Here is a 14535-nt window from a genome sequence, read left to right as displayed (position 1 = left end):
CTGCTCAGGTTTGTACCTCAGGGAGATCACTTTGGTGTTGCAAATGCAGAGGTTTGACTTCACCCTGGAGGTACAGTCCATTGTCTCTTGAGCCTGATGGATGTCAACAGTACTTATCTAGAAATGTACTATTTTTCTGTCTCTGATACATGCAAAATATATGAGGGTTCAAATCATCTTGGATAAAGGGACTGGTAAAAATCAAAGAACCCATTATGGGTACTTACTACTTAAGCCAGAAAAACTTAAGCTTCAATTAACTCCCATGTAATTAATTAACCATTGTCAGTAGAACTGTGTAGACCATGGGCAGGCAAACTAAGGCCCGGGGGCTGGATCCGGCCCAATCTAAATCTGGCCTGTGGACGGTCCGAGAATCAGCGTGTTTTTATATGAGTGGAATGTGTCCTTTTATTTAAAATGCATCTCTGGGTTATTTGCGGGGCATAGGAATTCATTCATCCCCCCCAAAAAATATAGTCTGGCCCCCCACAACGTCTGAGGGACAGTGGACCGGCCTCCTGCTGAAAAAGTTTGCTGACCCCCAGGTGTAGATATTCACTTATTAATCTATTCAACTTCATTTGTATATATATAGTGGGGAATTCAACAAGATCAATAGAAAATATATGCAATGACCCTCATTCTACCAGAAAACAGATTATATACCTGTAGTGTCAGGCGGACAATATTTGCAGTGTAGATCAGCATATGGTGCAAAATATCAAGCAAGGACAGAAGCAACGTATTTGCTGTCTTGATGTTGCTTTTATCATCTGCATCCAAGCAAAGAGCTGCAGTTTCTATTAGGAGATTACAGATGTGATGGACCAGACCTAAACAGACATGTGTACAGAATGAATAAACACAGTATTTGCAAAGAAAATAGGTATATAGAAGAAAAAGGATATTAACGAGAATAATGTATTTCCATATAATCAATGATATTTACTATCCCATTTTGCTTTATATAAAACTCAGGCTTTAAGGTGGGGGGCAGGGGAACAAGAAGCCTAGTATCAAATTGACAATTGAGAGAGTGGATTCCATCTGTGCAATTGTGATTGTAACATAAAAAGAGAAGAGAAGATGCACTGGTTTACAGCTGAGAGCTGAATGCATGCACCTGAAAGAGTAGGGCAAGATACGAGCATGGCTTTTTGAATTTTAAAAGACACTCTATTTTTTGATACACATGAACTACTAGTTTTCAGTGGCCTGGTAACAAATTTGATTCAATTTATTTTCAGGTTGATATATTGAAAGTAATATAAAAATATGTAAGTTGTTGGCATATATATATATATCTGCAGACATACTCATAGAACGTTGACCACCCATTTGGCAAAATATGGACCTACAAAAAAATGCTTAGTTAGAATCTTCTCTCTTGTAACTTGAAGCCATGGGTTCAGGTCCATTGTCTGGAGCAGGAAAAAACAGGCTTGCTCCTTCCTCTATGTGACAGCGCTTTAGATATTTGAAGATGGCTATCATATCTCCTCTCAGTCTCCTCTCTTCCAGGCTAAACATATCCAACTCCCTCAACTGTTCCTCATAAGGCTTGGTTTCTAGACCCTTCATAATCTTGGTTATCCCCCTCTACTTATGTTCCAACTTGTCAATATCCTTCTTAAATTGTGGCACTCAGAACTGGACACAGTATTCCAGGTGTGATCTGACCAAGGCAGAATAGAGTGGTACTATTACTTCCCTTGATTGAGACACTAGCCCAGGCATAGGCAAACTTGGCCCTCTAGATGTTTTGGGACTACAACTCCCATCATCCCTAGCTAACAGGACCAGTAGTCAGGGATGATGGGGGTTGTAGTCCCCAAACATCTGGAGGGCTGAGTTTGCCTATGCCTGGACTAGCCTTCTGCTGATGCAGTTTAGAACAGCATTAGCTTTTTTTGTTGCTGCATCACACCGTTGATTGATTAAGTGTGTTCTACTGAGACCCCAAGATCCTTTCACATGTAATACTAGTTCCACTGAAATCAATGGACATGACTAACATGGTGCATTCATTTCAATAGGTCTACCTTGAGAAGAACTAATTTGGCTATGCTATCCTATGCTTGATTTTGCAATGCCTTCTCCATTATCTGGAACCATTGCTGATGTAAAGTACACATTCATTAAGCCAAGACCAACCACATACTAAAAACCCCCTCTATTGGTCTATTCACTGTAGTGAAACAGACATTTTGTGCTAGTATGAATGAGATTTAAAAAAATGGGAAAATATGCTGTAAAATAACTGCATATTTTTAGTTGCAAATACACTATCCCTGTTAACTACTATAAATTTGGAAAATAAATTTGCCTTGCTCTTCTTTTTACAATAAACTTGCTCTATGCACACATCTTGAAAAAAGTTTAGGATCATAGTAAGTATTAGAAACGGAATAATTGTTTATCTTTATGTTAGAAGTTCACTGTGATTAAACAAAACATTTATAGGAAACCCAGTGGCTGCAGGTAGCATAATGAAGGTAAGTTGGGTTAACTTTACACAATGACATGCGATATGTCAACTTTAAGTTAGTAAAACTTTGTAGTAATAAAAATCAAGATGCCAGATGAGGAGGAAGCGTTGTAAGACCATACGATTACTGAAAAATAAATCAGAATCACTCTGCTCCCTTGGGCTCCACAGTGTGGAGGAATAACCCCAAGAAAGAATTATGCTGAAGAGCTTGAACATTTTTCTCTTTCTTACGACTGATTCCTTTAATCCAGCAATCCAAGAGTTAACTAGCTTACTGTATTTCCCGTAAGCAGATACTCCTGCAAACTTGTGACCTTCTAAAAGAAAACATAACGCTAAAAACCAACTTCAGTTATGGACACAGCTGCAGTCAGTGTCTTCTGGCTGCTACAAGCATTAATTTTGGCTTGGCAAGGCCCACTACTGAATGCAAAGGCAAATCAGGGCTTCCCAGAACAAGCAAGAGGAGTTTTGTTTTTTTTCTGCAAAGATGAGTTTTCTTGCCAACATGGGGCAACTGAGATATTTGACTTTAGCAAATGATTCAATACGTTGCCATTAGAAACTGAGGAAGTCTCAAAAACCAAGCCTATCTTTATTTTACTGGACTGTGAGCAGAGCACCTGCTGAAGCATTAATAAGAATTCTCTGAGCTGGACGGCAACATTGCGAATATAAAACTTCCAGCAGAGAATCCATTGTGAGGCTCAAAATCAAATAAAATCCATATGCAGCTTAGCCCTTTTATACTACCACCAGAAAACAGATAAGGCCCAGAAGACAAACAGGCATTTTAGCAAGTGACTTATGAATCACTTCACACACACACACACACACACACACACACACACACTATTCAAAATGCAAGACGCATATATATATATATATAGGAATAAAGATAATAAAGCTGAAGATTATAAAGTTTGGTATCTAGAAGGCAAACTATTAACATTCAAAACATAAGCAAGGGGATCCCAAGTCATTAAATCAGCACATACTAATTTCACTATATATTTTTCAGGCAAATTCAGCCTGCTCTAGGTTTTGCAAGTATTACATTCTTTTTAAAGGTGCAATATATAATCAGAATCTCACTACAATCAGAGCTAAGTGCTCCCAGGAAAAGACCGTTAAAGATTCGCTGAGTACATAAATTTAGACAAAGCACTGCAAAATGATTCATTAATTTATTATAAACTCTACTGATACGTTCCAATATTTTACCATACTTGTTTCATAAAGAAGTTAAATAAGAAACATTACTTGAAGCCATTGTGAACTGGAAGGACATTCATAATCCATTCTTAAATATTTCTGTTATGTAAATTTTATTATTTCCACAATGGGCTCATTTTTTTATTTTTTTACATATCTGACATCCCCCTACTTAAATCAAAACCTCAGCATTTAAATAAAACTGTTATTTGATTTCATTCTCTATGTAGACTGTTTCTGTTAGCATTTAGAGTATGCAGCACAAATAACAGACTGTACATAGATATATTTAGGTGATGTCACCACTGCCTACAAAAAGAAACTGCAAAAACATAATTACATATCTGCACTACTCAAAACCTGTCATCAGTCAGTTTCTTTCTACAAAGCGAACATTCAGTAAGCCGAAGTAAACCATCCAGCAGAAAGTGGTGCCTATCAAACAGAAATCTGCAAATGTGGACAGATGACCCTTTGCACTATGGTTTGCTCCCTATGCAAGGCCACTACAATTATGCGCTCTCACCACATCAAGTTGCGGTGCGCAACCCTGCTTGTCACTCTTGCTATGGCAGGAGTGATGCCTTCTTTTCCAGCTCAGAGTTGGGCAGGTGGGAATCATCCTCTACAGCTGTGCTGAGCTTCAGAGGATGCAACACAACTTCAGGGAAGATCCCTGCCCCACTCTGCAGCTCAAAGCTGAAGAAAAGGGCTATTTGGTTTGCTGCTGTGCTTCGCAGCTGAGAAACTGAATGTTTCAGGAGTGCCAAGCTGAATAAAATATTGGAGGGCCCAGATGAGCCCCGCAGTGCATGCACGCCATTTGAATAATAATAATAATAATAATAATAATAATAATAATAATAATAATAATAATATATTATTTATACCCCGCCCATCTGGCTGGGTTTCCCCAGCCACTCTGGGCGGCTTCCAGCAGAACACCAAAATACAATAACCTATTAAACATTAAAAGCTTCCCTAAACAATGCCCATCAACTTTGGGGGGGGGGACCCAGCGCCCTCAAATATTTTAGGGGGGGCAAAGAGATCTTAGTCCCTAGGAGTTGGCTCCTATGCACTGCTTCCGCAATACAAAGTCTAAATAACTTGTTTTTGTCCAGCTTTGACATTAATACAGTATTTTTCTTACACTGAAGTTGAGACACATATTTGTGCAAGTAGGCAGAAATTGGCAAGACACAGATGCTTATGGTACTATGATACTGTTGCTGTTTTTTCAGTGCCAGTGATTTTCAGAAGCAGACATGTCCCTTTTGGCACGCTATAATGATTTTGCCTGCTACTTTTAGTGGGCTTGGAATTATTTTTATGTTTTCCTCTGGCAAAACAATAGAACCTTGACTCGTGGAATGAAACAGGCTGGCAATTATACTGGAGCAGATGATGAAGAAGAGTCAGACCTTTATAACTTGCCTAATTAATTTATAGAATCTACTAAATTAATTAGGAGAACTGCTGGTTATTTATTTATTTAGAGAATTTGATGCTGCCCTTCACAAAAAATAAAAAATGTTCAGATAGTGATTTATAAAACACTGCCACCTGATGGCTACCACTTTAAAACAACTTTACACTGATTCTTGAGGTCTCATGCTGTGATTCAACATGGCACTGGTTCCACTTCGTCTGATTTTACAACACATATTTTTTTTAATTCCAATTTTAATGGGGTATCTTTATTTGTATGATGGGTAAATATTTTTTCCCCTCCGCCCTTTTGTAATTAAAGTACTGTAATGAAAATATATTTAGAATCTGCCTCCGACCAACAAATTTAGTTGCTGAAATTCATCTACCAAGAATTAAAAGGAAAGGCCTGTACTAAGATCTTCAACCTAATATTTCAGTTACTAGTGAAATATGAAAATAATTAAAACCTAGTAAAGCTTACTGAGGAATTTTATGATGCAGCATATTTTATCTTTTAATTGCTTGTTTTCTGCGGTAGTATGCAAATTAGCAGTGCCTGCAAATCAGCACTGGGGACTTGTAGGACTCGTAGTGAACTGTTCAAAGCAGATAGGTTGTACTTAAGGAGGCCAATAGAGATAATGGCAATATTTATGAACTGTCACATGGCTTGAATCTTTCAAAGGTGGGAAATGTAATGCTTGTCAGGTACACCTGTTTCTTCAGTGAAGCATGCTTTGACAATGGTGCTACAAAGCATACTACAAATTTGGGCCTCTTGAAATGTACCCCTCCTTTCCCAGTGTTTGTCTAATTGGAAACAGCCTACAAATGGAAAAGAGGCTCTGTATTAAAAACTAACAATAAACAGAGAAATGGTATATTTCTAGTTCTAATCCTTTTTAAGCATCTTATTTATTTTAATACATTTTTATCCTGTCCTTCCCCCAACAAACTCAGGGGTGGCTATTTGATTCTCTCCCTATCCATTTTATCCTTGGAACAATCATGTGAGATATGTTAGGTTGCATTCATTGACGAGTGGTAGAGCCAAAGTCTGCTAGGGAACTCACTCACTCAGCCAATGGCCAGTGGCGTAGCGTGGGGGGTGTAGGGGGGCCCGGCCGCACTGGGCGCAACATCTGGGGGTTAGGGTTAGGGGGCGCAAATCCACGGGCTAGGGGGCGCAAATCCAGGAGTTAGGGGGTGCAAATTACTTGACTTGCCCCGGGTGCTGATAACCCACGCTATGCCACTGCCAATGGCTACAGAAATCAGCTGGTGGGTGGTAAAAGTTGAAGTCTCAGCTGTTTCCTAGTCTGTCCCAGCCTGGTTCCTGGGGTGCATAATTTACCCTTACTCCCACAGGGCCAGGAGGAGTTTGGAAGAGCTTGTTTTTGCTTTCATTTAACTGTGGTTTGTTGTACTGTCTAGTACAACCAACTGTGGTTATACTATGGGTAATTTTCATTCAATTATCTTCAAACCATGGCTCCTCAAGCTGGTCTGTTTAAAGTAACCATAGGTAGTGGGGACGCGGGTGGCACTGTGGGTAAAACCACAGTGCCTAGGACTTGCTGATCATATGGTCGGCGGTTCAAATCCCCGCGGCAGGGTGAGCTCCCGTCTGTCGGTCCCAGCTCCTGCCCACCTAGCAGTTCGAAAGCACCCTTAAAGTGCAAGTAGATAAATAGGTACCGCTTTATAGCGGGAAGGTAAACGGCGTTCCGTGTGCTGCGCTGGTGCAGGCTCGCCAGAGCAGCGATGTCACACTGGCCATGTGACCCGGAAGTGCCTGCGGACGGCGCCGGCTCCCGGCTCTAGAGTGAGATGAGCGTACAACCCTAGAGTCTGTCAAGACTGGCCCGTACGGGCAGGGGGGGGTACCTTTACCTTTTTAGGTAGTGTTACCCATAGTTCCTAGTTTGCTCTGCAGATGGAGTCCATTTGTAAGTTTTCTAATCTGCACCTTTTGCAAAATTACACAGATGCATTTAATTATTACTTACATGGTTCATTATTGCTGGTACTCCATTTACCACTTTATCAATAGGGTCTTTTGTGCATGATGGAGTTGCTACTCCAAAATGCTGTACTAACACTTTCATTATATTTTGGAGGGAGAATAATTAGATTGGGATAGAAGTGTTGGAGTTTTATATTACTCTTCCATTATATATGAACATTTTTTTCTTAGTATAGTAAAGCCAGCCATACTTGATTGAAATCTTGTGTTGCAATCTAACTCAATGGAAAAAATAATAATTAATTTCAGTAGGTGGTGGTGAGGCTTCATGAATTCCTATCTCCTTCAGTGCAACTAATGCATGGCCACTCAGAAATCCCACTGTATTCAATAGGACTTACTCCTAGGTAAGCATATATAAGATTGCAGGCTTGGGTGTTTTGGTCATTGAATTTGTACAGACAAACTCATGCTCTCTCAGATGTTTCAGAAGGAGACAGATTTAACATTGGTAAAAAAGGTAAAATACCTGGGGGTGAATATGACCGCTAAGAATGTGAACCTATTTAAAGATAATTATGAGAAATGTTGGTCAGAAATCAAAAAAGATTTAGGAATTTGGTCAAATTTGCAGCTTTCCTTGCTGGGTCGAATTGCTGTTATCAAGATGAATGTATTGCCGAGAATATTATTTTTATTTCAATCACTGCAAATTATTGACAAGATGGATTGTTTTAAGAAGTGGCAGAGAGATATATCTAGATTTGTCAGGCAGGGCAAAAAGCCCAGAATAAAATATAAGATACTTACAGATGCTAAAGTTTGGGGGGGGGGTTGCCCTGCCAGACTTGAAACTCTATTATGAACCAGCAGCTTTTTGCTGGCTGAAGGAATGGCTACTTCTTGAAAACACAGATGTTTTAGATCTTGAGGGGTATGATAATGTATTTGGGTGGCATGCATACTTGTGGTATGGCAACGTAAAAGCGCACAAGGCATTTAAAAACCATATTGTCAGGAAAGCACTGCTTAATGTCTGGATTAGATATAAAGACTTTTTGGAGAGTAAAACCCAAAGGTGGCTTTCACCTATGGAAGTGAAAGCTTTGAAAAAACTTAATATGGAGGCTAAGTGGCCAAAATATTGGGAAATTTTAGAACAGGATGGTGACAAATTGAAATTGCAGAGTTATGAGAAGCTTAAAGAGAAGGTGCGAGACTGGTTACACTATTTTCAAATAAGAGAGGTTTTAACCAGGATAAAAAAGTGGGTTTCCAGGTGGAAAGATCAAAGTTAGAGACAGAACTGCTAGAACCCAATGCTAAGATTCTATCAAGAATGTATAATTTGCTGCTGAAATGGAACACTGAGGAAGAAACAGTAAAATCGGCAATGATAAAATGGGCACAAGATATAGGCTATAATATCATGTTTGCTGACTGGGAGAAGTTGTGGACCACCGGGATTAAATTTACGGCATGTAATGCCCTAAGAGAGAATATTATGAAAATGATGTACAGGTGGTACATGACCCCAGTCAAGCTTGCACAAATTTATCATTTGCCCGATAATAAATGCTGGAAATGTAAAGAAACTGAAGGTACATTCTTTCACCTTTGGTGGACGTGCCCAAGGATTAAGGCTTTCTGGGAGATGATCTACAATGAATTGAAGAAGGTACTTAAGTACACTTTCCCTAAGCAACCAAAGGCCTTTCTCCTGGGCATAGTCGGCCAATTGGTGTCAAAGAAGGATAGAACTTTCTTTATGCACGCCACAGCAGCAGCAAGAATACTCATCGCAAAGCACTGGAAGACACAAGACCTACCCACTCTGGAAGAATGGCAGATGCAAGTAATGGACTATATAGAAATGGCGGAGATGACTGGCAGAATCCGAGACCAGGGAGAAGAGTTTGTGGAAGAAGATTGGAGGAAATTTAAAATTTATCTACAGAAACATTGTAAAATTTTTGAATGTTTTTTTTTTTTTTTTTATAAAAATTTTTATTAAGATTTTTTACAGATTAACAAACAGAATAGGTTTCATAACATCCTTTCATTCTATTGCGGACTCCCTCACGTCTCCCGCTTCCACTTTCATCATTAAAAACGAATTTTTCCAAGCAAATTATCATCTTGTTTATGCTCTTAATTACAATATTTAGGTTAAACTCAAATAAAAAATTATAATTTAATGGTAGACAGTTATTTCTGCTCTGGCTTCCTTGTTAGGATTCAACCAAATTACAGTACTTTTGTAAATAAATCTTAAATTTCTTCCAGTCTTCTTCAACCCTCTCCTCTCCCAGGTCGCGGATTCTGCCAGTCATCTCAGCCAGTTGCATATAGTCCATCAGCTGCATCTGCCATTCTTCCAGTGTTGGTAGATCTTGGGTTTTCCAGCTCTTAGCAATAAGTATCCTTGCCGCCGTTGTAGCGTACATAAAAAATGTTCTGTCCTTCTTTAACACGTTCTGGCCGACCATGCCCAGAAGGAAGGCCTCTGGTTTCTTGGTGAAGGTATACTTAAATACCTTTTTTAACTCATTGTATATCATTTCCCAAAAGGCCTTCACTTTAGGGCAGGTCCACCAGAGGTGAAAGAATGTTCCTTCATTTTCCTTACATTTCCAACATTTGTTATCAGACGAATGGTATATTTTAGCCAATTTCACTGGGGTCATGTACCATCTATATATCATTTTCATTACATTTTCCTTCAGAGCATTACATGCTGTGAAGTTCAGCCCGGTGGTCCATAACCTTTCCCAGTCCTCAAACATAATGTTGTGCCCAATATCCTGGGCCCACTTTATCATAGCCGATTTAACCAATTCGTCTTGTGTGTTCCATTTCAGCAGCAAGTTATACATTTTTGAAAGTACCTTGGTCTTAGGTTCTAGCAGTTCTGTCTCCAGTTTCGATTTCTCCACCTGGAATCCTAACTTTTTATCAATCTTAAACACTTCCTTAAGCTGAGCATAGTGTAACCAGTCTCGCACTTTATCTTTCATTTTCTCTAAACTCTGCAGTTTCCAATTGTCTCCATCCCTTTCTAGTATTTCCCAATATTTTGGCCAATTGGCCTCCATATTGGGTCTTTTTCGGGCCTTAGCCTCCAAAGGTGACAGCCACCTCGGTGTTTTGTTTTCTAATAAGTCTTTGTATCTTGTCCAGACATTAAATATTGCTTTTCTGACAATATGGTTCTTAAAAACCTTGTTGATCTTAACCTTGTCGTACCATAAATATGCATGCCATCCAAATGCATTGTTAAAACCTTCCAAATCCAGCACATCCGTGTCCTCCAGAAGTAGCCAGTCTTTTAGCCAGCAGAAAGCTGCGGCTTCATAATACAACTTTAAGTCTGGCAGGGCAAAGCCCCCTCTTTCTTTTGCGTCCGTTAATATCTTAAACTTAATTCTGGGCTTTTTGCCCTGCCAGACAAATTTGGAGATATCTTTCTGCCACTTCCGGAAGCACTCCGTTTTATCTACAATCTGCAATGTCTGAAACAAAAATAACATTTTTGGCAATACATTCATCTTAATAGCAGCTATTCGACCTAACAATGAAAGTTTCAATTTTGACCAGCTATCCAAGTCTCTCTTAATTTCAGACCAACATTTTTCATAATTATCTTTAAACAGACTCAAATTCTTTGCTGTTATGTTTACCCCTAGGTATTTAACTTTCTTAACCACAGTTAACTCTGTCTCTCTCTGAAACCGTTCCGACTCAATATCTGTCAAGTTTTTTCCCAACACCTTGGTTTTTTGCTTATTTAGTTTAAATCCCGCCACCCGACCAAAATCTTGGATTAGTTGTAGTACTCTTTTCGTACTAGATTCTGGCTCCTGTAATGTCAGAACTAAGTCATCTGCAAACGCTTTAAGTTTGTATTGTTTCGCTCCGACCTGTATCCCTTCCACCAACCTGTCCCCTCTAATCGTGTTCAAGAGCACCTCCAGGACCGAGATAAATAGCAACGGGGAAATCGGACAGCCTTGTCGTGTTCCTTTTTCAATTTTAAACTCTTCTGTAACCACATTGTTAACTATCAGTTTAGCCTTTTGTTCTGAGTATATTGCATCAATCCCATTCTCAAACCCCCGGCCCACTCCCATTTCTTTTAAATTCCCTTTCATAAACTTCCAGGATATGTTATCAAAGGCCTTCTCCGCGTCTATAAAAATTAAAACAGCTTTAGTATTTATGTCTGTTTGTAAAAGCTCCAATATATCTATAATGTTCCTTGTATTGGCAGACATATGTCTACCTGGGAGAAAGCCTGCCTGGTCTTTATGGATTACTTTGTTTAAAACCCTCTTGAATCTACTTGCCAAAACGTCTGCAAATATTTTGTAATCCACATTTAAAAGGGAGATGGGACGGTAGTTCTTAAGCTGTGTCTTTTCAGTTTCCGATTTTGGTATCAATGTGATGAAAGCTTCTTTCCACGATTCTGGCGCCTTCTTCCCCTCTAAAATTTCATTGCTGACCTCCATCAGTGGTTGTATCAAATAGTCTTTCAATGTCTTATAGTACTTGGAGGTCAGCCCATCTGGTCAAAAATTTTTGAATGTTGATGACATTGAAATGAACTGAAGGGGTTCTAGCAACAAGGTTAAAAATAAGATTGGATTGATAATAGATAAATTAATTGGATATGAATTTGCTGAATTAATTTTCAAAAGGGATACAAAAAAGGGAGATGTGAGGAAGTCAGGAAAATAATTGAATCAAAGATGAGAATTTAAAAAGAGGGATTTTTGCTTTTTGTTTTAGCGTGTTTTGTTTTTTGCTTTTCTGTCTTTTTTTCTTTTTTATAAGTTAAATGTCTGTAATTCTTTTTTTGTATTTTGTAATTTTATATTTTTGTGTATGTGTTTTATCTTTTTTATTCATAAAACTTAATAAAATATTATTAAAAAACAAAAAAAACCAAACTCATGCTCCCTCCCACAGCTTCAGCTTTGGCGCTGGAGAGAAAAATCAGGCATGGTCCCCCAGAGTTAGGCTCACTTTGGAGAGCTCAGTGAAGCTCTGGCAATAACCTCTGTCTTTCTTCATCCCCTCCATCTGCAAGGTGTGCTTAGATTAGCTACCTCCTGTCTTCATTCCTGAGCTAGAGTAAAAAACTGGGGGTTGTTCTGGTGGTGGGAAGCAGAAGTGTTTTGTTTTCGCAGCACCGAAACAAGCCTTCCAAGTCATCCACTTTGAAGACAACAAAATAAGACTTCTGCAGTGTAACGACTTTGCTTAGACAGGTTCTTTTCTCTATGGCATAAAGTAGCTGTCCTGTGTATTTTAGTTGCTCATGAATCTAGGAATTCACAGAATGGTGAGATATTGTTAGAATAATAACAAAGATCAGGCAAGAATACACACAGAGTTCGCATGTGACATTTATAAGCAACAACAACAAATCACTTTTTTTTAAAGCATGGGAGGCCTGCAATTTTTTTTGTTATTGCTTATAAATGCCACAAGCGAACTCTGTGTGTATTCTTGCCTGATCTTTGTTGTGAATTGGAGTGCTGGAACCAAAGAAGTACCATTGCGCAGTACTTCTTTGGTTCCAGTACTCCAATTCATTCCCTAACCCCCCACCATATTTTCCTCCCCTACTCCAACACTGAGTCAACATTCTGTGTCCACCGAGCATGCATAGTCCTCATGGGTTTGTCTACATTTTTGTTGTTGTTGTTCTTTTAAATATGGGTGGGGGGGAAACAAATGCCTAAACCCAGCTACATTTAAATCTTAGTTTTCTCCACTGATATCGAGAGACAGCTCTCTTCTGTCACAGGGACATTTAAAAAACAGCTCCTCAGTGTCAACCAGTACATGAAGCTGCAACAGAGCTCAGTTGGTAGAGCATGAGACTCTTAATCTCAGAGTCACGGGTTAGAGCCCCATATTGGGCTTAAGATTCCTGCATTCCAGGGAGCTGGAATAAATGACCCTTGTGGTCCCTTCCAGCTCTACAATTCTATGATTCTGTGACAGATTTTATGGTATAAAGGGTCTCTTAATCATTCTAATACCTGTGTCCCTTCCTCTTTTATTGTTTCCCCCATTCCATTACCCTTAAAATGTACATTTTCCCCTCTTGGTCAGCCAGCACTTGGTGTCCATTGTGCTGTTTTGGGGGCACCGCCCCTTAAGAGGTTTTCCCTAAATAATTTTGTATTTACAAGAGTATTGGCCTAAAAATAATACCACAAAATAATATTGAGTACAGAAAATTATCTAATGTTAATCACAACATAAAGTTAAAGACCATTAGGTCCAGTCGCGAACAACTCTGGGGTTGCGGCGCTCATCTCGCTTTATTGGCTGAGGGAGCCGGCATACAGCTTCCGGGTCCATGTGGCCAGCTGCTTCTGTCGAACCAGAGCAGGGCTCGGAAACGCCATCTACCTTCCCACTGGAGCAGTACCTATTTATCTACTTGCACTTTGACGTGCTTTCGAACTGCTAGGTTGGCAGGAGCAGGGACCGAGCAATGGGAGCTCACCCCGTCGTGGGGATTCGAACCGCCGAACTTCTGATCAGCAAGTCCTAGGCTCTGTGGTTTAACCCACAGCATAGCACTTACTAATACTTGCACAATTTCATATTTAGGAAAAGACAGAAGGCTAACGTGACCTCTGTGTGTATTCCTTTTGATGGGGAAACGCTTAGTAGCATGTGTTATTATTATTACAGTATAATAATTTTTAAATAATGCTTCTTATACATTCACTGATGGACAAAATGACAGTGCCTCAGCTGTGCTTTATTATTCTTCAAAGTGGCTCTCCCCAACTTTTATTATCTTGATGGGTCAAAGTGCAGCCTTTGTCTAAAAGGCTATCTTGGAATGCCACATCCAACTTCTTGAGGGCCAAAACAGACACAATGCGGGAGATTTGTGATTATAATACCCTGCATTTGAAAAATAAATTAATAGCAACTGGAGGGAGAAGAATTAGATTGGGATAGCAGTATTGGACTTTTATATTGCTCTTTCTGCCAAGGTGCCGTTGTCTAGATTAACCCGCCCCTTCAAACGCACACACAATTTGCTCTATGGGTAGAAAAAAACATAAATTTCTGACCTGTTAATTATTCACAGAGGCATCTGGAGGGCAATGAACATCTTCTACTCTTGTAAACACTTGTAGACACGTACTTCTATGTCCCCTCCTCACGTTACTTTTGAGGAGGGAGAATTTTATTTGTGGAAATTTCAGTGGGGTGGGGTGGGGGAAAAGAGTTAAGCTTCTCATTATATACATTCTCAGTTTATTATATTGCAGCATATTTATTCATGATCAGGTTTTAGAAATCAAAGGGCACAAAGCAGTGTTTTATCTGAAATCCAGAATAACTCGTAATCTGGTTTTACTTTATTTTCCATTACAATGGTGAACCC

At 39.3% G+C, this 14535-nt stretch overlaps 1 protein-coding gene across 4 annotated transcripts in view; it reads right to left on the bottom strand.

Annotated features, from left to right (window-relative positions):
- ULK4 (unc-51 like kinase 4) overlaps window positions 1–14535 on the bottom strand; it is a 174818-nt gene that overhangs the window by 68771 nt on the left and 91512 nt on the right. For all 4 annotated transcript variants that reach the window (XM_081882917.1, XM_081882916.1, XM_081882919.1 and 1 more), the window contains exon 33: window positions 670–836. In XM_081882917.1, the coding sequence (XP_081739043.1) occupies window positions 670–836 (167 nt within the window). The remainder of the gene's footprint in view (window positions 1–669; window positions 837–14535) is intronic.

The sequence above is a fragment of the Podarcis melisellensis genome (genome assembly GCF_964234715.1).
Source record: "Podarcis melisellensis genome assembly, chromosome: 12".
NCBI classification, from domain to species: Eukaryota; Metazoa; Chordata; class Lepidosauria; order Squamata; family Lacertidae; genus Podarcis; species Podarcis melisellensis.
The sequence above is the reverse complement of the archived record's forward strand: the minus strand, read 5'-3'. Positions and strand labels throughout refer to the sequence as shown.